Here is a 22,902-nt window from a genome sequence, read left to right as displayed (position 1 = left end):
CATCACTGGGGGAGCCCCCCAACCTCCCTACTTACAGGCCCCCTTATCCTTCCTTTGTTCCAAGAGTGTCTGGTCCATCTATCACCAAGCTGGTGGTGGCTGTCCCCAAGGGCAGAGGCAGGGCTCGAACCCTCGACCTCTGACTCATAGTCAACCTGTGGAACTCCTTCCCACAGGCGGCTGTGAAGGCTAGAACTATAACAGAGTATAAAGAGAAGCTAGATAATTTCATGGAGGTTAGGTCCATAAAAGGCTATTAGCCAGGGGATAAAATGGTGTCCTTGGCCTCTGTTTGTCAGAGGCTGGAGAGGGATGGCAGGAGACAAATCACTTGATCATTGTCTTCGGTCCACTTGGTGTTGGCCACTGTCGGCAGACAGGATACAGGCCTAGTTGGACCTATGGTCTGACCCAGTACGGCCGTTCTTATGTTCTTATGATCCTGTGATGGATACCTTATCCTAGACCCTACAGAGACTCCGACCATCCCATCGCTCTCAACTCCACCACCCAGCATCCTCCCAATTCCCTCAGCCCTCGGCCAGTCCCACAATTGAGACCGCTCACAGAAAATTCAGCCCCGGCTGGGACACGCTTCCTGGCTCGGGACAGCAGCAGCTTCGAGCGTCTCTGGAGCGTAGACGTGGCCTGGGTCGAACTGGGCCGGAGAACTGTGAGGGGACATGGCTGGGTGAGGAAAGGGGCCCTTCGAGTTGGCAGAACGGCACCAGGCAGAGGAGCCCGGCAGCTCTGGGAACAGGGGAATTTGGGTGAGAGGACTGAAAAGGGGGGTCGGGGAAGAGCGTGAGGGATGCGCCAGGGTCGGTGAGGTTTTCGTTTCCCTTTCCTGAGACGAGCCTTGGAGAGACGCAAGAGAAGCAGCCAATGAAGCAGCCTGGCAGTGGAGATGTGGGAGGCGCATTATCCCAGAATCGGGATTCAAGAAGCAGTTTCTACGAAGTGCCCCCTGACAGAGCCGATGGAAGAGACGAGACGAGGTCTGGCGAGGCAGGCAGACATTACGAGCCGAGTTTCCATAAGGATCTGAGCCAACAACAGCGGGCGGGCGAGAGGAGGCCGGAGGGAAAACTCCAGACCGGGGGTAGGCCTACACAAGGGGATAAGTTTGAATTCAGGGTAAGTCTAGACGAGTGTTTCTCAACCAGCAGTCTGAGTACCCAGAGTTGTTGACTCGAGTCCCACGACTTGAACTCGAGTCCGACTTCAGCCTAGGTGACTCGACTTGAAACTCGACTTGGGTTCGTTGATGGTGACTTAAGACTTGCTAATGTTGTTAAATCGACTTGGTGAAAAAATGCCCATATTGATGGCTTGAACAAAAGTGACGACATTTTTTTAAATGAAGACTTGACTTGAAAGTGACTTGAGACTCAACTTGGACTTGATGACAACATGGCCATGGCTTTTGGCTGGCCTGTCCTGACCTGACCCAGGAGAGGTGTGACTTAAACCCAAACTTTGTCCTCCTCAGGTAAGTGCCCTACCCCCTAGGCCACATGCAAGAACCCACCCCGCCATCTTACCATCCCACCCCTTATCCCTCCTGCCCCGGGGCCCCCTGGCTTTTCACTGTCCCGACCCAACCTGGGGGAAGCAGGACTTAGGGATACTTGAGAGAAGTTTGGAAGCTTCATCCACACCACTAAAATTTGGAGAAAACTGGATTTTTGTTTGAAGTTTTACAGCGTTGGTTATTTCTGTACTTTTTACACCCAAACATGTCATAGATGATCCAGTTGTTTAAACAAATGTGTTCCAACAGTAGGAACAAATTTGTGTGTCTGAAAATTGTAGGTACTTGGAGTACTTTATATATATATATATATATATATATATAAAGGAACGCCTCTGCTCTTCCAAAATTCTTTTCGCAAGAGCAGACGCGTTTTTTCGGCATCCCTATAACTCTCGTTTTATTAGGAAGATGTTCCAAAAAAGGTTTTTTTTTCTGACCTTTGGCTTAGTGTAGATGGGCCAAAGGTCAGAAAAGCCTCTTCCAAAAAAAAGAAGCGGAAAAAAGATTCGCAAATTTTGGTTCGCAATGTGTGTCTTTTTCCAGAAGAACTGTATAGTCTATAGCAGTGTTTCTCAATCTTTTTTTATAAAGTACCCCTTTTTCAAAAAGAAAACTTATCAAGTACCCCCAGTACTTCATAGAATCATAGAATAATAGGACTGGAAGGGACCTCGAGAGGTCATCGAGTCCAGCCCCCCACCCTCAAGGCAGGACCAAGCTCCGTCTACACCATCCCTGACAGATGTCTATCCAACCTGTTCTTAAATATCTCCAGAGAGGGAGATTCCACCACCTCCCTTGGCAATTTATTCCAATATTTGACCACCCTGACAGTTAGGAATTTTTTCCTAATGTCCAATCTAAACCTCCCCTGCTGCACTTTAAGCCCATTACTCCTTGTCCTGTCCTCAGAAACCAAGAGGAACAAATTTTCTCCTTCCTCCTTGTGACACCCTTTTAGATATTTGAAAACCGCTATCATGTCCCCCCTTAATCTTCTTTTTTCCAAACTAAACAAGCCCAGTTCATGAAGCCTGGCTTCATAGGTCATGTTCTCTAGACCTTTCATCATTCTTGTCGCTCTTCTCTGGACCCTTTCCAATTTCTCCACATCTTTCTTGAAATGTGGCGCCCAGAACTGGACACAGTACTCCAGCTGAGGCCTAACTAGTGCAGAGTAGAGCGGCAGAATGACTTCACGAGTTTTGCTTACAACACACCTGTTGATACAACCTAGAATCATATTTGCTTTTTTTGCAGCAGCATCACACTGTTGACTCATATTCAACTTGTGGTCCACTATGACCCCTAGATCCCTTTCCGCCATGCTCCTTCCTAGACAGTCGCTTCCCATCTTGTATGTATGGAACTGATTGTTCCTTCCTAAGTGGAGCACTTTGCATTTCTCTTTATTAAACCTCATCCTGTTTACCTCTGACCATTTCTCTAACTTGCTAAGGTCATTTTGAATTATGTCCCTCTCCTCCAAAGAAGTCGCAACCCCACCCAGTTTGGTATCATCTGCAAACCTACAGCTTTCAGACACACACAATTTTTTTTCTACCGTTGCAACACATTTGTTTAAACAACTTAATTGCAGCCGGGAGGGCAATGACATTTTGGGGGGGTAAAAAGTACAAAAATAATAAAGTTCTATAAAATGTAAAACAAAAATTCAGTTTTCTCCACATGTCAGTGGTGTAGGTGTATCCCCCAGACGTCTCTCGAGGACCCGGAAGGGTTCTCGTAACCGTGGTTGAGAAACCAGGTCTAGACACAGCCTAACGGACACAACTCCTGCGACGTTAATTGCATCGCTTGCGTCAAAGTGTCTTACATCTGGCGCCGCCCGTGTTGCGGGAAGTCGAAGGCAGAGTGACTTCCCTTCCTTCTCGTGGACGCAGGACTGCCGGCATCAACAGGAGCGCCCCGTTCGAATTAGCGTGTCTTCACTCCACCTGAGGGAGACTCCACCCGGCAGGGAAAGACACCGAAAAGAAACAGAGGTGACCTCCAATAGGAGAAAAGCAAAGGCAAAGCATGATGATGGTCAAAAACCGGCAGTGACAGGGGAACTGTAAGGCAGGCGTTAGAGAAATTCATGCCAAGGACTCCCTTAGAGCTCACAGGGCGATTCCTGTTTCTCTCTGGCCCTGGGTGCGGCGAGTTCTCCGTTCTCACCCTCGGCGCTCTGGCTCTCCAGAGAACAAGCGATAGTTTCTCTCCTCATCTACGCCCATCTCCTCCTCCGAACTGTTATCTCACAGCACTCAAGGGATCAGACATTCACTCTACTCACCGGCTTCCCTCTTCAGTCCTGGTCTCTCAGGGTACGTCTAAACTACATGCCTCCGTCGACGGAGGCATGTAGATTAGACAGATCGGCAGAGGGAAATGAAGCCGCGATTAAAATAATCGCGGCTTCATTTAAATTTAAATGGCTGCCCCGCTCTGCCGATCAGCCGTTTGTTGGCAGATCGGGGCAGTCTGGACGCGACGCGCCGACAAAGAAGCCTTTCTTGATCGGCACAGGTAAACCTGGTTTCACGAGGCATACCTGTGCCGATCAAGAAAGGCTTCTTTGTCGGCGCGTCGCGTCCAGACTGCCCCGATCTGCCGACAAACAGCTGATCGGCAGAGCGGGGCAGCCATTTAAATTTAAATGAAGCCGCGATTATTTTAATCGCGGCTTCATTTCCCTCTGCCGATCTGGCTAATCTACATGCCTCCGTCGACGGAGGCATGTAGTCTAGACACACCCTCAGGGTGTGAATCTAGCTCTCACACATGGGCCGTGTCTACACTAGGAAACTATTTCAAATGTAGTGAATTCGGCTTGACTCCCGATGGAACAAATTTGAACTAGCGTGTCCTCACCACAGGCGAACACCGAAATTAGTCTAAGGCAGGCTCTGTTAATGTGGACACGCTACCTAGGACTTAAGAGTCCCAGAAAGCACTGGGGAGTAATTAGTTCAAATTATTCCAGGAAGTAATTATTTCAAATTAGCACTAGTGCATCCACACGACTGTTATTTCAAAGTTACTGTTTTGGAATTGGCGTTACTCCTGATGGAAAGTGGGAGTACAGATTTCAAACTCCGCAGCCCATAAATTAAATCAAAATTTGGTTTGCTTATAAATTTGACCGTGGGGCCGGGTTATTTTGAAATAAAGTCCAAGGGAAGACCAGGGCTTGGTGTGTTTGCTGATAGACACGGATCATTTTCACTGTTCAAACGACACAAACATCTCATGACCAAGGATAAAGAACGTACAAAAATAGTATAAAAAAGGACTCTGCTGGAAAAGGAGCATTTGTCGCAAAGTGCTCAGTGAAGTTGTGTTTCATCCTGTCACACCAAGCTCATATTATAATTTCTGGCTTTAAAAAACGAGACACACAATAGCTACCAAGCAGGCTTTTAAAACATTTTTGGCTACGTTGACACTGGCATGATTTTCTGGAAATGCTTTTAACGGAAAAGTTTTCCGTTAAAAGCATTTTCGGAAAAGCACGTCTAGATTGGCAGGATGCTTTTCCGCAAACGCACTTTTTTGTAGTGGTTTTGCAGAAAGCAGTACTATGCTGTCTACACTGGCCCTTTTGCACAAAAGTCTTTCGGAAAAAGACTTTTGCCTGAACGGGAGCAGCATAGTATTTCCGGAAAAGCACTGATGATTTTACAGGAGATCGTCAGTGCTTTTGTGGAAATTCAAGCAGCCAGTGTAGACAGCTGGCAAGTTTTTCCGCAAAATCAGATGATTTTGCGGAAAAACTTGCCAGTCTAGACACAGCCTTTTGTTTTCACGAAGTGAAATCCCATAGACTAACTCCCACAATAAGGAAAACAAATTTCTGTTTTCTTCCAGACTCGCTAAACTTCCTGGCTATGTCTACACTCGCGCGATCTTGCGCCAGAGATATGCAAATGAGGCTAAGCGTGGAATATCACTGAGTCTCATTTGCATAGCTAATGAGCCGCCATATTTGCAGAAGCAATATTCCACGCTTGTGCCTGTGTTGTTTGGCTGTGCCCGTGTTGTTTGGCTGTGCCACTTACAAACGTTGTACCGGCCGTCCTCGCTTTAAGTGTAAGATACGTACTAAAAAAACTTGGACTTACAGCAAAACAACTTTTTTTTCCCACGGCCGACTTGCATTTTCGCAAACTGGGGTTTTTTTTTGCGCAACTTAAGAGCGGGAATGGGAGGACTTATAACGCATCAGTTCCTACAAGCACTAAACGACTTTAGTGCAGAACGGATGTATCCCAGGGTGACTTATAGCAGAGACGCCCGGTACCATCGTGCCAACGGAAGAAATTAAACAAGGGACAAAAAACAAACAAAGCCCTGAATTTGCCCATCTCCAGATGGCTGGAAAAAAAGCCCAGACGCCACTTTAGCAATAAACAGAACTAGGGTTTTCAGCTCCGAAAGGTCAAACAGAGCTTGGGGTTCATCTGAATTCCCCCTACAGATCCGGGACGTGTTTGTCTCTAGCTCTCAGGGGACTCGGTCAGGATATATTCTGCTGGGCATGACAGCGAAGGGGAGAGGGAGGAGGGAATCTCTCCGGCTGTGTCTAGACTGGCCAGTTTTTCCGGAAAATCAGCCGCTTTTCTGGAAAAACTTGCCAGCTGTCTACACTGTCCGCTTGAATTTCCGCAAAAGCACTGACTTCCTACTGTAAGAAATCAGTGCTTTTTGCGGAAATACTATTCTGCCCCCGTTCGGGCAAAAGTCCCTTTTGCGCAAAAGGGCCAGTGTAGACAGCTCAGACTTGTTTTCCGCAAAAAAGCCCCAATCGCGAAAATGGCGATCGGGGCTTTTTTGCAGAAAAGCGCGTCTAGATTGACCACAGACGCTTTTCCACAAAAAGTGCTTTTGCGGAAAAGCGTCTGTGCCAATCTAGACGCTCTTTTCCGAAAATGCTTTTAACGGAAAACTTTTCCGTTAAAAGCATTTCTGGAAAATCATGCCAGTCTAGACGTAGCCTCCAAGTCACCCCATCGCCTTCAAATAACACAGAACCAAACTCACCACATTTTACTCTCCCTGCTAGGGATGTGAAATCCCATTTAACGAGTTAACCAGTTCAACGTTAAGATTCGCTGATTAAACAGGGATGAGCAGGGGGGGAGGCCGTCGGGACTGCTCCCGGGTATTGGTTAACTTTTACCTGGTAAGTATCACCGTTGGATGCTTACCAGGTAACCGGCTACCCGTTCGCATCCCTAGTCCCTGCCCCAGCAAAATTACTTCGGATCCCTAAGGAAATCAGAATACATATGAAAACATTTTTTTGGCATAACGCGGAGCCACATGAGGCAATCTAGGAATGAAACAATCTTTCCCCAAAAAAGGAACTCGGTAACTCTGATAAACTTTCTTTGCTGTTGGAGAGATCCGAATAATAATAAAATAAAATAAAATAATAATAATAAAAGACATTCGGGGTCAGCTCAGGCTAGGAAAACTCTAATAAACTATTATGTTATCATCTAACAAACTATTTTGTTAGTCTTTAAAGTGCTACATGACTGCTTTTTGGTTTTACAAGGTCAGACTAACACGGCTTCCTCTCTGTGACGATAGGAAAAGTGGGGGAGAATTGGAGGAGATTTTCTAGCTAATTCCAAACATTTTCCACCCACAGACGCTCAGAGGCGGGATCCGGAGGCCTTTCGGCCTCCCAAAAGAGATTGGGTGGAAACCAATCCCTCAGAAAAGCACCCAGGCGCAAGCAGGCAGAGAGAGGGAGAAAACATACGTCACCTACTCCAATTAATACAACCAAACTGGCGTTCGTGCCGTAGAACTTAAACACGCCTAAAAACGTAGTGTGTTGTAGAGCTAATGCAGAAAAGGTTCAGAGAAGGGCAACTAAAATGATGAGGGGTTTGGAACGGGTCCCATATGAGAGATTAAAGAGACGGGGACTTTTCAGCTTGGAAAAGCGACTAAGCGGGGATAGGACAGAGATCTATAAAGTCATGAGTGGTGTGGAGAAAGTGAATAAGGAAAAGTTATTTACTTGTTCCCATAATGTAAGAACTAGGGGCCACTAAATGAAACTAATGGGCAGCAGGTTTAAAACAAAGAATAGGAAGTTCTTCTTCGCACAGCGCACAGTCAACCTGTGGAACTCCTTGCTGCAGGAGGTTGTGCAGGCTAGGACTATAACAGGGTTTAAAAGAGAACTAGATAAATTCATGGAGGTTAAGTCCATTAATGGCTATTAGCCAGGATGGTGTCCCTCACCTCTATTTGTCAGAGGGTGGAGATGGATGGCAGGAGAGAGATCGCTTGATCATTACCTGTTCGATTCACTCCCTCTAGGACACCTGGCGTTGGCCACTGTCAGCAGACAGGACATTGGGCTGTATGGACCTTTGGTCTGACCCAGTACAGCTGTTCTTATGTTTTTGCAGGTAAGAAATACGGGTCGTTGGAGGGACGGTGAGCTAGAAATCCAACCCAGCGTCTGCAAAGACTTTTCCTTCGCAAATCGAAAAAGGAGAACTTTGGCTGAATTGAGCGTGCAGGTAACGGGAGCAAAGTAAAATTCAGATTAATGTTGTTCCACATACATGAAGGTGGAAAAGAGGCTTTCAGCTGGGTCCAGGTAATGTTGATCGGCTAAACAGGGACTAAGAGCTCAGCCAAAGAGAAAGGGCCAAAAATCATTTCCAAAGACGAGCGCTGGCCGGTTTGCGGTGAGCAGAGAGGATCAGGGCAGGGAGTGGAGAAAAGCCGATCGTGTGAGCAGAGGAGAGAGAGAAGCGAGAAAAAAAAATCCATAAAAGGGATGGAGTCACTTTGGGTAGAGCAGAAAGACCGAGAGGCGTCAGGAGGAGGGAAGAAGATGGGAAGCAAGTAGAACATGCTTGGTTATAAGGAATGGCTGCAAATAAAGCTGGATAGATTTTACCCCACCCACTCTATGATGGACTGATCACTGTGCATACGTTACGACCGACGCACGTTCACTCGGGGCCACCCGATGAAATGAACAGGCAGCAGGTTTACAATAAACCAAAGGAAGCTTTGTTGTAACTTGTGGAACTCCTCGCCAGGGGATGGGGTGAAGACCAGGATGGGTAGGAATGGTGTCCCTAGCCTGTTTGTCTGGATACGGGTGACATGGGATGGATCACGCAAGGTTTATCTGTTGTGTTCCCTCCCTCTGGGGCATCTGGCATTGGGCATTGTGGGCAGACAGGACACTCGGCTGGACGGACCTTTGGTCTGACCCAGTACGGCCACTCTTATGCCATGCTATATAAGGCAGTGTTCCTTAAACCGTGTTACGGAGAACAGAGTTCAAAATAGCCGCCCTTAAAGGGGCAGATGACTTTTTTTTTCCTCAAAAACTTCCCCCCCCCCCCCGACCCTTTTTTTCTGCCTCCCAACAAAAAATCCTTGGTGTGCCTCATAAAACAAAAATTGTTTGGTGTTCCTCGGTCTTAAAAAGTTTAAGAAACACTGATAGAAGGGATCTGTATGTTACGCTGTAATAGGTTTGCTCTAACATGACAACACTGTCTTAAGGATTTTACCGTACGTATAAGGAATCGGTGTGACCTGTCACGCGGCATTGTACCGGCTGCGTGGCTTGTACGGTTGATTGCATAGCTCTACAGTAGCTAGTGTTATAAGTTCATTATTAACTACACCATGACTGATTGGATTAAATAATTACTTTGTCACCGAGGAATTATTGCTGGAGTGTCTCATCCTTTGGGCGGAGGGCTATGTGGGTAGCCGACCCGGGATTAACAGAACTCATCTGTCCTAAGGTGTTCTGGGAGGTGACAGACACACAACCTGGTAAAAACTAGGCAATTCCTCTAGGGCAGGCCACGGAGATGGTCCCGGGTTTGCAGCAGGCTGTTAGTTTCGTTCCGTGTGGCCAGACCGCCACAAAAGACCCCGTGAAATACACTCCCTTTTGTTGGTGCTTTCTAAACGCAGAGGGGGTGAGGGAGGACAGGTTGCATCTCCCTTCCGCGAGCTTATCCCATCGTCTTGAACGTTAGATTTCCGTAGCTCCCTCTAAGCACCTCCATCAGACCCAATCACGAACCCCCCCCCCCCCCAGTTTCCTTCCCAACACCAACCAACCCTTCACATTATGTGTGTGTCTAGACTACACGGTTTTGTCACCAAACACGGACTTTTGTCGACAAAACGATACCTGCGTCTACACTACCGCCGTGTTCTCTCGACATAACGTCGACAGAACTCGGCAGTTTTGTCGATGGCAGTAAGCCTCATTCTACGAGGAATAACGCCTTTTGTCGATAGAGTTCTGTCGCCAGAAGGCGTTCTTGCCTCTCCACTGTCCTTTGCGTCTACACTCTCGTGTCGACAAAGCGGCTTGCTTTGTCGACAGAACTGGAAGTCGTTTAGACGCTCTTTGTCGACAGAAGCCTGTAGTCTAGTAGACAGTCTACTAGAGTTCTGTTGCCAGAAGGCGTTCTTGCCTCTCCACTGTCCTTTGCATCTACACTCTTGTGTCGACAAAGCGGCTTGCTTTGTCAACAGAACTGGAAGTCGTTTAGACACTCTTTGTCGACAGAAGCCTGTAGTCTAGTAGACAGTCTACTAGAGTTCTGTTGCCAGAAGGCGTTCTTGCCTCTCCACTGTCCTTTGCATCTACACTCTTGTGTCGACAAAGCGGCTTGCTTTGTCGACAGAACTGGAAGTCGTTTAGACGCTCTTTGTCGACAGAAGCCTGTAGTCTAGTAGACAGAAGCCTGTAGTCCCGATTGGCTCAGAGGCAGCTGCTGCCGGACCGGCTGCCAGAGACAGGCACGCGGGAACCACACGCCATTGCAGTGTGCGGGAATTAAGGAAATGGGAAGTTTTTAATAGGGCCGGCCCTAGTCAGCCCGCTGATAGAATGTCTCTCCTTTGTGGAAGCATCTCTGATGAAAGACCATCCCCACTTTCAAGGTCTTTCTTCCATCCATTATGACATGTGGAAGCATGATTTTTTTCCCCCCTGAACTTTAGGAACTTTTCCCCTCATCCAAGCATTTCTGGGAGGGAGGTTCTCTTCCATGTGGATTGTCTGACGTGAAACAAGGCTTGATCGTCCAACGGGACATATCCCATGGTGGAGGCACTTTCATTTTCCCTCGTGAAGTTGGGAGCTCTCCCCGAAGCTTGCAAAGAGCGCTTACGAACTTTGCCCAGTGTGCAGTCTCCGATGGGTGACCAGATTTGAGCTCCGGTTGAAGCTTTTCCCGCAGTCCGCGCATGTATACGGTCTCTCTCCCGTGTGGATTCTCATGTGGTTACTGAGCACGGAGCGCTGGCTGAAGCTTTTCCCGCAGTCCACGCATTTATAGGGTTTCTCGCCTGTGTGGATTCTTCCGTGGCTAATGAGGCCAGAGCGCTGACTGAAGCTCTTCCCACAGTCTGTACATTTATAGGGCCTCTCGCCCGTGTGCAGCCTCCGGTGCGTAATAAGGTTTGAGCTGCGTTTGAAGCTTTTCCCGCACTCTGCGCATTTATAGGGTTTCTCTCCCGTGTGGATTCGTCCATGGCTAATCAGGCCCGAGCGTTGACTGAAGCTTTTCCCGCACTCCGAGCACTGATAGGGCTTCTCTCCCGTGTGGGTTCTCTGGTGGATGAGAAGGGCCGATGGGACACCGAAAGTTTTCCCACACTCAAGACATTTATAGGGCCCGTCTCCCGTGTGGATTCTCCCATGGTTAACGAGGACGGAGCGCTGGCTGAAGCATTTCCCACAGGCTAAGCATTTATACGGCCCCTCTCCCGAGTGCATTCTCCCGTGGCTAACGAGATGGGAGCTGCGACTGAAGCATTTCCCACATTCCAAGCACTTGTAGGGTTTCTCTCCCGTGTGGGTCCTCTGATGGATAATCAAGGCGGACGGGACACTGAAACTTTTCCCGCACTCCAGGCATTTATAGGGTCCCTCTCCCGTATGGATTCGCTGGTGGGTCATAAGGACGGAGCGCTGACTGAAGCTTTTCCCGCAGTCCAAACATTTATAGGGTTTCTCACCCGTGTGGGTTCTCTGATGGATAACGAGGACGGAAGGCGCGCTGAAACTTTTCCCGCACTGAAGGCATTTATACGGCCCCTCTCCCGTGTGGATTATCTGGTGGCTAATAAGGCGTGAGCGCTGACTGAAGCTTTTCCCGCAATCCGAGCATTTATAGGGTTTCTCTCCCGTGTGGGTTCTCGCGTGTATAAGGAGGGCGGATGGCACACCAAAACTTTTCCCGCACTCGTGACATTTGTAGGGCCGCTCTCCCGTATGGTTTCTCCTATGGCTGATAAGGCCTGAGAGCTGACTGAAGCTTTTCCCGCACTCAAGGCACTTATAGGGTCTCTCTCCCGTGTGCACTCTTCGATGGGTCGTAAGATTGGAGCTCCGATCGAAGCGTTTCCCACAATCCACGCATTTATAGGGTCTCTCCCCTGTGTGGATTCTGCTGTGGTTAATAAGGCCCGAGTACTGACTGAAGCTTTTCCCACAGTCCCCACACTTATAGGGCCTTTCTCCTGTATGGATTCTCCTATGGTTAATAAGGCCGGAGCGTTGACTGAAACTTTTCCCACAGTCCACACATGGATAGGGCCTTTCTCCTGTGTGGACTCTCCTATGGTTAGTAAGGCCGGAGCGCCGATTGAAGATCTTCCCACAATCCAAGCATTTATAGGGTTTCTTATCCTTGGGATCTTTCTGCGGAGACGTGCATTCGTTAGGACCATCGCTGTCTCTCCCACATTCAACGGATTCAGCCACTTTCTGACACAGGTTGTTTCCCAGCGTCCTTTCTGGCCAATTACCCCAGGCGTCTCTTTGTTCCAGGCACTGGGAAAAAAGCTCTTCCGTTCTTCTCATCAAAGTCCCCTGCAATTCTCCTTTCTCAGGACCTTCCAGTGGTGGATTCACCGTCTCATCATCACCTGTGGGGAAAGAGAGAGAGAATCGAGGCAGGAGTCATTGCCTTCTTAGGGAGAGAAATAGCTCAGTGGTTTGAGCATTAGCCTACTAACCCAAAGTTGTGAGTTCAACCCATGACGGGGATCATTTAGAGATCGGGGCAAATCTGTAAGGGATGGTACTTGGTCCTGGCATGAAGGCAGGAGACTGGACTCAGTAACCTTGCGAGGTCCCTTCCTACTCTATGAGACAGGTATATCTCCATATGCCTGGGATGGCACAAAAGGGAATGGTAAAGACAACATAGTAATTGTGGGGGCAGTCGGAGGAAATTGGCTACTGACTCCAAACATCCCATCCAAACACTTAAGCTGTGTCTAGACTGGCAAGTTTTTCCGGAAAATGAGCCACTTTTCCGGAAAAACTTGCCAGCTGTCTACACGGGCCGCTTGATTTTCCGGAAAAGCACTGACGATCTACTGTAAAATCATCAGTGCTTTTCCGGAAAAACTATGCTGCTCCCGTTCGGGCAAAAGTCTTTTTCCGAAAGACTTTTGCGCAAAAGGGCCAGTGTAGACAGCACAGTACTGTTTTCCGCAAAAAAGCCCCGATGGCGAAAATGGCGATTGGGGCTTTTTTGCGGAAAACCGCGTCTAGATTGGCCACGGACGATTTTCCGCAAAAAGTGCTTTTGCGGAAAAGCATCCTGCCAATCTAGACGCTCTTTTCCGAAAATGCTTTTAACGGAAAACTTTTCCGTTAAAAGCATTTCCGGAAAATCATGCCAGTGTAGACGTAGCCTTACAGAGGAGAAGAAAACTCCTAGAAGCTAACACAATTGGGGGGGGGGAGGCCTTGAGAAAGACACTTGCCGTGCTGGAGTATTGTGTTCAGTTTTGGGTACCACATTTCAAGAAAGAGGTGGAGAAATTGGAGAGGGTCCAGAGAAGAGCAACGAGAATGATGAAAGGTCCAGAGAACATGATCTAGGAAGGAAGGCTGAAAGAATTGGGCTTGTTTAGTTTAGAAAAGAGAAGACTGAATCATAGAATCATAGAATAAGAGGACTGGAAGGGACCTCGAGAGGTCATCGAGTCCAGCCCTCCGCCCTCAAGGCAGGACATGACAGCCATTTTCAGGTATCTAAAAGGGTGTCATAAGGAGGAGGGAGAAAACTTGTTCATCTTGGCCTCTGAGAATAGAACTAGAAGCAATGGGCTTAAACTGCAGCAAGGGAGGTTGAGGTTGGACATTAGGAAAAAGTTCCTACCTGTCAGGGTGGTCAAACACTGGAATAAATTGCCCAGGGAGGTTGTGGAATCCCCATCTCTGGAGATATTGAAGAGCAGGTTAGATAAAGGTCTATCAGGGATGGTCTAGGCAGTATTTGGTCCTGCCATGAGGGCAGGGGACTGGACTCGATGACTTCTCGAGGTCCCTTCCAGTCCAAGGATTCTATGATTCTGAGGTCAATAGGATGAAGAGGAATAAGGACAAATGCAAAGTACTCCACTTAGGAAGGAACAATCCGTTTCACACGAAGGCTATGTCTACACTGGCAGCTTCTTTGGCAAGACCTGTTTTACGGAAGAGTTCTTGTGCAAGAAGTCTTCCACAAGAGCGCGTCTACACTGGCATGTGCTTTTGCGCAAGAGCATCCTTTCAGTGTGGACGCTCTCTTGCGCAAGAAAGATCTGATGGCCATTGTACCCATAGGGGCTTCTTGCGCAAGAATTTCATGTTGCCTGTCTGCACTGCCCTCTTGTGGAAGAGCTCTTGCGCAAGAGGGCTTATTCCGCGTGGGGAGAGGAATAACTCTTCCGGAAGAAGCCTTGTTTTACAACGCTAGACTGTAAATTTGCTTGCACAAGAACACGCATGCAGTGTAGACACCCGGCAAATTTTTGCGCAAGAACAGTTGTTCTTGCGCAAGACGCTGCCAGTGTAGACGTAGCCATACAGAATGGGAAGCAACTGTCTAGGAAGGAGTCCTGCAGAAAGGGGTTAAAGTGGACCACACGCTAAATATAAGCCAACAGTGTGACGCTGTTGCAAAAAAAGCCAACATGATTCTGGGAGGCATTAACAGGTGTGTTGTGAGCAAGACACGAGAAGTCATTCTTCCGCTCTGCTCTGCACTGGTTAGGCCTCAGTTGGAGTCGTGTGTCCAGTTCTGGGCACCGCATTTCAAGACAGAGGTGGAGAAATTGGAGAAGGTCGAGAGAAGAGCAAGAAGAATGATGAAAGGTCGAGAGAACATGAGCTAGGAGGGAAGACTGAAAGAATCGGGCTTGTTTAGTTTGGAAAAGAGAAGACTGAGAGGGGACATGAGAGCCGTTTTCGGGTATCTAAAAGGGTGTCACAAGGAGGAGGGAGAAAAATTGTTCTCCTTGGCCTTTGAGGACAGGAGAAGAAGCAATGGGTTTAAACTGCAGCAAGGGAGGTTGAGGTTGGACATGAGGAAAAACTTGCTGCCTGTCCGGGTGGTCAAACACTGGAATAAATTGCCTAGGGAGGTTGTGGAATCTCCATCTGTGGAGATATTGAAGAGCAGGTTAGATAGACATCTGTCAGGGATGGTTTAGAGCAGGGATGACAAACCCATTTCACAAAGAGAATCGAAACACCAGTGGAAAAAATGCGAAGAGCCACACCAGAATTGTCGGCAGGAGGAGAAGGGAAAGGAAAGGAAAGCCCCTCTCCAGAATTTTCAAGCCAAAAAAAAAAAGGAGGCTGCCCCTTTAAGAAAGAAGCTTAGGCTCTTTGGCCGTATCAGGCACCCGTTGAGAGCCGCCATCTTGGGCACCATTTTGAATCGCTACCCCGATGAGGACAGGAGAGCCAGGGGCCATTTGGGGGGGGGCGCAGGAGTGGCTTCGTGAGCCACACTTTTGGGGGAGAAGAGCCGCATGTGGCTTGCGAGCCGTGGTTTGGCCACTCCTTGTCTAGACAGTACCGGGTCCTGCCATGAGGGCAGGAGATTGCACTCGATGATCTCTCGAGGTCCCTTCCACTTCTAGCGTTCTATGATTCGGGCAAGAGGAGGGAGATCAGAGAGGGCTCACCCCACACGTTGGGGATTTCCAATGTCTTCCTTCATTGGCCAGACACTTTGTCAGTGTCGCTGACTCCTCACCTGTGCCGCTGCCTCTTAGGATCATCTTTTCCTCGGAGACTTGGAGATCCGGGACCCACGGATCTTCCCCTGCTTCCAGCCGGGCGATCAAGTCAGGTTTGGGAACGGGGAGTCCTGCCCAGGGGGTGAAAACAGACATTCTTAAAGTGCACCGGAGTTTTTGTCGCAAAGGACACAGACCATGCAACAAGTTCTTGGAATGGATTGGAGATATTTTTTCATGATGCAGGAAAAGCAATTAAGGGAGAGGCTGCTCTAGATTTGATTTTGATAAACGAGGAGGAACTGGTTGAGAATTTGAAAGTGGAAGGTGCCTTGGGAGAAAGTGACTGTGATTCTAAGCTAAGGAACGGGAGGAGAGAGACCAGCAAACTAAAGACAGATTTCAAACTCAAACGTTACCAAACTCAGGGGCTGTGTCTAGACTGGCAAGTTTTTCCGCAAAATCATCTGCTTTTGCGGAAAAACTTGCCAGCTGTCTACACCGGCCGCTTGAATTTCCGCAAAAAATCTCATGTAAGATTGTCAGTGCTTTTGCAGAAATACTATGCTGCTCCCGTTCAGGCAAAAGTCTTTTTCCGAAAAACTTTTGCGCAAAAGGGCCAGTGTAAATAGCTCAGATTTATTTTCCGCAAAAAAGCCCCGATCGCGAAAATGGCGATCGGGGCTTTCTTGCGGAAAACCACGTCTAGATTGGCCACGGACGCTTTTCTGCAAAAAGTGCTTTTGCGGAAAAGCGTCCTGCCAATCTAGACGCGCTTTTCCGAAAATGCTTTTAACGGAAAGCTTTAAACTTTAAAACTGGCATTTCCAGAAAATCATGCCAGTGTAAACGTAGCCAGGGAGTTGGTAGGTTAGATCCCATGGGAAGCACGTCTAAGAGGACAAACAATTGAAGGCAGTTGGCAGTTTTGCAAAAAAAAAAAGACAGAATTAAGGGGCACAAAACCAAAGTGTTCCAGCATGCAAGAAATTTAGGAAGTCTGGCAAGAGACCACCCTGGCTTCACCAGGAGAACCTGAACGATGTAAAATTCAAAAAAGAGTCTTGCAAAAAGTGGAAGCTAGGTCTAATTACGAAGGATAAATATAAACAAATAACCCGAGCATGTAGGGGCAAAATTAGAAAGGTCAAGGCACAAACTGAGATCAAACTCGCTAGAGACATGAAGGGTAACCTGAAAACACTCTACAAATACGTTAGAAGATGAAGACCAAGGACGAAATAGGCTTGTTACTCAACGAAGAGGAAAAACTATAAAGCTGCATCTACACTGAAGTGCTATTCAGACATCCCCGTAAACCTCATTCCATGAGTAAGAGACGTTTCGTAATAGCGGGTTATTTCAAAATTTGGCGCTGTACAGGAAGTGCCAAATGATGAAATCAGCTATTTCGAAACTGACTCGAAATAAGCTACGCAATTTGCATAGCTCAAATTTCGCAGCTTCTTTCGAGCGCCGGGTACAGTGTAGACACACTCAAACAGAAAATGTGGAAATAGCCAAGGCGTTTAATGACTTCTTTGTTCTGATTTTCACCAAGAAGGTTGGTAGTGGTTGGACAACTGAATGCCACTGAAAATGGGGTAGGTTCAGAAGCTATGATAGGGGAAGAACAAGTTAAAAATTACATAGATGCGTTCGATGTCTTCGAGTCAACTAAGATACATTTCGTCAGGCCCTGAAAACTCAAGGACCTGACGGTGGAGACATCTGAGTCATTAGTAATGGTCTTTGAAAAGCCATGGAAGACAGGAGAGATTCCAGAAGACTGGAAAAGGGCAAATAGCGTTCCCGTTCTATGAAAAGGGAAATAAGAACCACCCAGGAAACCGCAGACCAGTCGGTTTAGCTTCTATGTCAGGGAAGATAATGGAGCAGGTCATTAAGGAATCCATCTGCAAACATCTGGAAGAAAATCAGGTGATAGGGAACAACCAGCACGGATTTGTAAAGAAAAAATCATGTCAAACCAATCGGATAGCTTTCTTTGAAAGGATAACGAGTCTTGCGGATAAGGGAGAAGTGGTGGATGTAGTATACCTAGACTTCAGTAAGGCATTTGACACGGTCTCGCATGATTTACTTATCAATAAACTAGGCAAACACAACTTAGAGGTGGTTGTATAACTGGCTGGATAACCATTCTCAGGCTACGTCTTTACGACGAGTTTTCTCGGCAAAAAATACGCTACTGAGGGACTCATTTGCATGAGTCGCGATCTCATTTGCATATGTTCTGCCAATCCGTTTTTGCACTCGTGGATTTTGTGGGCGTTTCCTTTTTGTGCAACACCCCCTTTTTTGCAAGATCAGTATACCTCTTTTTTTGCAGTATACGATTTGCAGAAAAAGGAGGCTTTCCGCAAAAAGAAAATGTCCACCCGGCTTGTTTTTGCACAAAAACGGGATTGGTGGAAAATATGCAAATGAGATCACAATTCATGCAAATGAGTCCCTCATTAGCATATTTGTTGCCAAGAAAACTCACAGTGTAGAGTACACATAACCTCAGAGAGTCGTTATTAACGGTTTACAATCCTGCTGGAAGGGCATAACAAGTGAGATTCCATAGGGGTCTGTTTTGGGGCCAATTCTGTTCGGTATTTTCATCAACGATTTCGATATCGGCATAGAGAGGACGCTAATTAAGTTTGCAGATGATCCCAAGCTGGGAGGGGTTGCGACTGCTCTGGAGGACAGGGTCAGAATTCAAACTGATCTGGGAAAACTGGAGAAAAGGTCGGAGGTCAATAGGATGACGTTGAATAAGGACAAATGCAACGTGCTCCACTTAGGAAGGAACAATCCGTGTCACACACACAGAACGGGAAGCGATTGTCGAGGAAGGAGTCCTGCAGAATGGATCATAGTGGACCACAAGCTAAATATGAGTCAACAGTGCGACACTGTTGCACAAAAAGCCAACCTGATTCTGGGCTGCATGAGCAGGTGTGTTGTGAGCAAGACACGAGAAGTCATTCTTCCGCTCTACTCTGCGCTGGTTAGGCCTCAACTGGAGTATTGTGTCCAGTTCTGGGCACCACATTTCAGGAAAGATGTGGACAAATAGAAGAGAGTCCAGAGTACGGATGTCGACGTGGCGTCAATTACACGATTAACCGATAAGCCTGTTCTTAGTGGTTTTCTCATCAAGTACATGTACTCTCCCACCCTTGCTACCTCTGATACAGAGGCAGCAAGGGGGGAGGGAGGCAGGAGCTGATGAGAGAAGGGTCCCATATGAGGAGAGATTAAAAAGACGGGGACTTTTCCGCTTGGAAAAGAGGAGACTAAGCAGGGATAGGAGAGAGGTTTATAAAATGAAGAATTGAGAAAAGTTCTTCACTTGTTCCCATAATATAAGAACTAGTGGCCACCAAATGAAATGAACGGGCAGCAGGTTTAGAACAAAGAAAAGGATGTTCTTCTTCACACAGCTCATAGTCCATCTGTGGAACTCCTCGCCGGAGGAGGTTGTGAAGGCTAGGACTATAACAGGGTTTAAAAGAGAGCTAGATAAATTCATGGAGGTGAAGTCTATTGTTGGCTACTAGCCAGGATGGGTAGGGAACAGTGTTCTTAGCCTCTGTTTGTCAGAGGGTGAAGATGGACGGCAGGAGAGAGGTCGCTTGATCGTTACCTGTTCAGTTCACTCCCTTTGGGGCACCTGGCATTGGCCACTGTGGGCAGACAGGTGGATGGACCTTTGGTCTGATCCAGTGTGGCCGTTCTTATGTTCTTATCCCCTCCATGATTTTTCCGAGGTGCGGCTGACAAGTCTGTAGAGAATTGGGACCTTTCCTTTTTTAAAGATGGGCGCGACATTTGCCTTGTCCTAATTATCTGGGATCCCTCCCGATCTTCCCGAGTTTTCAAAGATCATGGCCAGAGGCTCTGCAATAACGTTTGCCATCTCCCTGAGGACTCTCAGATACATTAAATCCGGCCCCATGGATTTGTGCGTGTCCAACTTTTCTAAATAGTTCTTAACCCGTTCTTTCTCCACCGAGGGCTGCCCACCTCCTCCCCCATACTGCATTGCCTTGTGCAGCAGTCTGGGAGCTGACCTTGTCTGTGAAGACAGGGGCAAAAGAAGGCTCGAGTCCTTCAGCTTTTCCTACGTCCTCTGTCACTAGGTTACCTCCTCCATCCAGTAATTGGTGTCAGCAGTGGGATAGGAGGCATTGCAAGGGTCTTGATTAGAGTTAAGATGATTTCTCTCTGTTACAGGGAGAGAGGCCTGGAAAACTTTTAACCCTTACAGCAGTTTTCTTTTAGAGAGTTTTGATTTCCTGCACAGTCCCCCCTTAGACACAATTGGAGTTATTTGATTTTTCTCCCACACCCCCCTCTGACTACGAACAGGCCTGGAGAAACTTCCCTTGTTCCCCTCCGCCCCCCTTGCCAGCTGCAACCCGAACGGCGCTTCGGCCTGCCCGGGGATGCCCCTGCCTACCCGGGTGGGGTGTCCCTCCGCTCCCAGGGGCGGGTCATGAGCAGGGCCGACTTACCCATTAGGCACGGTGCCTAGGGCCCATGATACTTTTAGGGGCCCACGAAAATGTTTTAATTTCTTTTAAAATCACAAGGAAAAAAAATGAACTTTTAGGGTCGAGGAAAATGTTTTCATTTGTTCCTCACATCAGAAAACAAGGAAACTTTTCGGGCCCCCGAAAATCTCTTACATTTTGCCGAAAACGGGAAAAAAAGAAAATGTCGCCGTATTTAAAGTTAGAGCAAAAATAATTTAAATTATGGTGGGAGAGGCCCACGAAGACAAAAGTGCCTAGGGCCCACGAAAGTCATAATGCGGCCCTGGTCACGAGCGGTGCTGGCAGAAGGGGGGCGGGGACGTGGGAGAACGGGTGCCCCACGGTCCCTGCCCCGGGAGAGTCGGCAGGAAGCGCGGGAATCGGCAGGTCTCTTGGGTCTCGCACTCGCCTCCCCCGCGGGAAAGGAGGCGGGGAACGGTTCCCCCCCGGGGACCCGACCCGACACGGACACGCCGGCCCCAGGGCGCCGCCGGCCACGGGAATCCTCACCCAGCGCAGCCACCGACTCGTAGTTCTCCCGCATGACGTCCCGGTAGAGGGCTCTCTGCGCCGGGCCCAGCAGCGCCCCCTGCCCCGCGGTGAAGTACACGGCCACCTCCTCGAAGGTCACCGGCCCCTGCAACGACAGGGGACCCCCCGCCACAGCCCCACTCGTCACAAGGGAGGGGGGCAGAATCCCCCCCCACCACCCCACCCAGGGGAGACAGAGGGGAGAGCTGAGGGGGGAGCAGAGGTGACAGGGACCGGAATCCCAGCTCCGCTCCTTTGTACCCCCCCCCCCCAGCTCTGCCTAGGGGGTTCAGGCTCCGGCGCTCTGCTCCGCTTGCCCAACCCTGCCCGGGGGGGGGAGTTTCCTGAGTCAAAAAAGGGGGAATATTCCCCCCCACCCCCAGCACCACTGGTCAAGGAATAAATCGGGACCCAGGCTGCGCATGTCCCAGCAATTTCATCCCACCCTGTCCCCTCCCCCTCTACAATACCCCCCCCCCCCAAACTCCCCTACCTCAGCCGGCTCCAGCCCCGCCATGTCTCTGCCCGGCCCCGGGGGAGACGGGACGGCCGGGGGCCAAACGGGACCGTCGCGCTGCCGGCTGTCGGGAGAAGGGGGGGGGGATGTGAATTAACCGTTGTCCCTGTTATACCCGGCTCCCCCGAGGCTCCCTCCTTGCAGACAGCCCCCCCCTCGCCTCCCTCTCCCCCGGGGCCAGGAGGGGCTGGATGTGTGTGTGTGGGGGGGGAGATATTGACATGGCCAAGTCAGAGCCTTTTGGGGGGGCGCCCCCTGCTCCCCCACCCCTAGTGGTTGTTGGACCCGTTCTAGGGGACCAGATTCCTCACTGGCTGCTGGCGGGGGCAAGCCCCGCCCTTCCTCTCACCCCATTGGCTGGGGGAGCTGTTCACCATCCCCCCTCCCTTCTTCTGTCCCTTAGATTGTCCCCCCCACCCAGAGTTTCCCAGCTGTTCCCCCGAGCCCCAGAATTCTCCCCCTGCTGGTTCCCCCTTCCCCCTCTTTCAGCCAGACCCCCACCCCGCCCCCTGCATCCTTGTACGCCCCCCAGATCTGCCCCTCCTGCATCCCTGCCCCCCCACTCTCAGATCCCCCTGCAGCCCCCCTTGCTCCCCCTAACTCTCAGATCCCCCTCCCCCCCAGGCGCCCCACACGTGGCTGCCCCCCAACCCCTCCACTCTCAGATCCCCCTGCAGTCCCTCTTGCTCCCCCCATGCTGCTGCTCACCGACTCTCAGATCCCCTGCCCCCCAGGTGTCCCACACGTGGCTGCCCCCCAACCTCCCACTCTCAGATCCCCCTGCAGTCCCCCTTGCTCCCTCCATGCCCCTGCTCCCCCCACACTCAGCTCCCCCCCCCCAGGTGTCCCACACGTGGCTGCCCCCCAACCCTCCCAATCTCAGATCCTCCTGCCCCCCAGGCGCCCCACACGTGGCTGCCCCCCAACCTCCCACTCTCAGATCCCCCTGCCCCCCAGGTGTCCCACACGTGGCTGCCCCCCAACCCTCCCACTCTCAGATCCCCCTGCCCCCCAGGCGCCCCACACGTGGCTGCCCCCCAACCTCTCCCATTCTCAGATCCCCCTGCCCCCCAGGCGCCCCACACGTGGCTGCCCCCCAACTCTCCCATTCTCAGATCCCCCTGCCCCCCAGGCGCCCCACACGTGGCTGCCCCCCAACCTCCCACTCTCAGATTCCCCTGCAGTCCCCTTGCTCCCTCCACGCTGCTGCTCCCCGACTCTCAGATCCCCTGCCCTCAGGTGTCCCACACGTGGCTGCCCCCCAACCCTCCCACTCTCAGATCCTCCTGCCCCCCAGGCGCCCCACCCGTGGCTGCACCCCAACCCTCCCAATCTCAGATCCTCCTGCCCCCCAGGCGCCCCACCCGTGGCTGCACCCCAACCCCAGATCCCCCTGCAGCCCCCCTTGCTCCCCCTAACTCTCAGATCCCCCTGCCCCCCAGGCGCCCCACACGTGGCTGCCCCCCAACCTCCCACTCTCAGATCCCCCTGCTCCCCAGGCGCCCCACACGTGGCCGCCCCCCTCCCTGCAGACTCAGGCAGGGAGCAGCCCCTGGGGGGCAGATCTCACCTTCTCCCCACGGTGGGGGGGGGGCTGCCTGGGAGCAGGACTCGGGGTCCCGGCAAGGGGGGGGGGCGCAGCCAGGAGCGAGTTCGCACAAAGAGCCAATGTAGCGAGTCACTTCCTGCGGCCGGGCGGGGCGCCCCCCGGG

The 22,902-nt window shown here is 50.1% G+C and overlaps 1 protein-coding gene across 4 annotated transcripts; it reads right to left on the bottom strand.

The window, feature by feature from the left end:
- Nucleotides 1-6,413: 6,413 nt before the first annotated feature.
- LOC149523096 (uncharacterized) lies at nucleotides 6,414-22,902 on the bottom strand. Of its 4 annotated transcripts, XM_089771304.1 has the most exons (5): nucleotides 22,761-22,902; nucleotides 21,167-21,254; nucleotides 20,653-20,779; nucleotides 15,607-15,720; nucleotides 6,414-12,493 (listed from the first exon to the last, which is right to left on the bottom strand). In XM_089771304.1, the coding sequence occupies exons 2-5, from the start codon at nucleotides 21,188-21,190 to the stop codon at nucleotides 10,728-10,730; spliced, it is 2,031 nt and encodes a 676-aa protein (XP_089627430.1). In that variant the 5' UTR covers nucleotides 21,191-21,254; nucleotides 22,761-22,902; the 3' UTR covers nucleotides 6,414-10,727. The 4 variants fall into 4 exon arrangements, with proteins under 4 accessions (XP_089627430.1, XP_089627431.1, XP_089627428.1 ...); XM_089771305.1 differs by lacking the exon at nucleotides 22,761-22,902 and having other exon boundaries at nucleotides 21,167-21,207; XM_089771302.1 differs by lacking the exons at nucleotides 20,653-20,779; nucleotides 21,167-21,254; nucleotides 22,761-22,902 and adding an exon at nucleotides 19,678-20,645.

Source organism: Pelodiscus sinensis, chromosome 19, assembly GCF_052426305.1.
Source record: "Pelodiscus sinensis isolate ZL-2025 chromosome 19, ASM5242630v1, whole genome shotgun sequence".
Taxonomy (NCBI): Eukaryota; Metazoa; Chordata; order Testudines; family Trionychidae; genus Pelodiscus; species Pelodiscus sinensis.
Note: the sequence above shows the minus strand (reverse complement) of the source record. Positions and strands in the feature narration are given on the sequence as shown.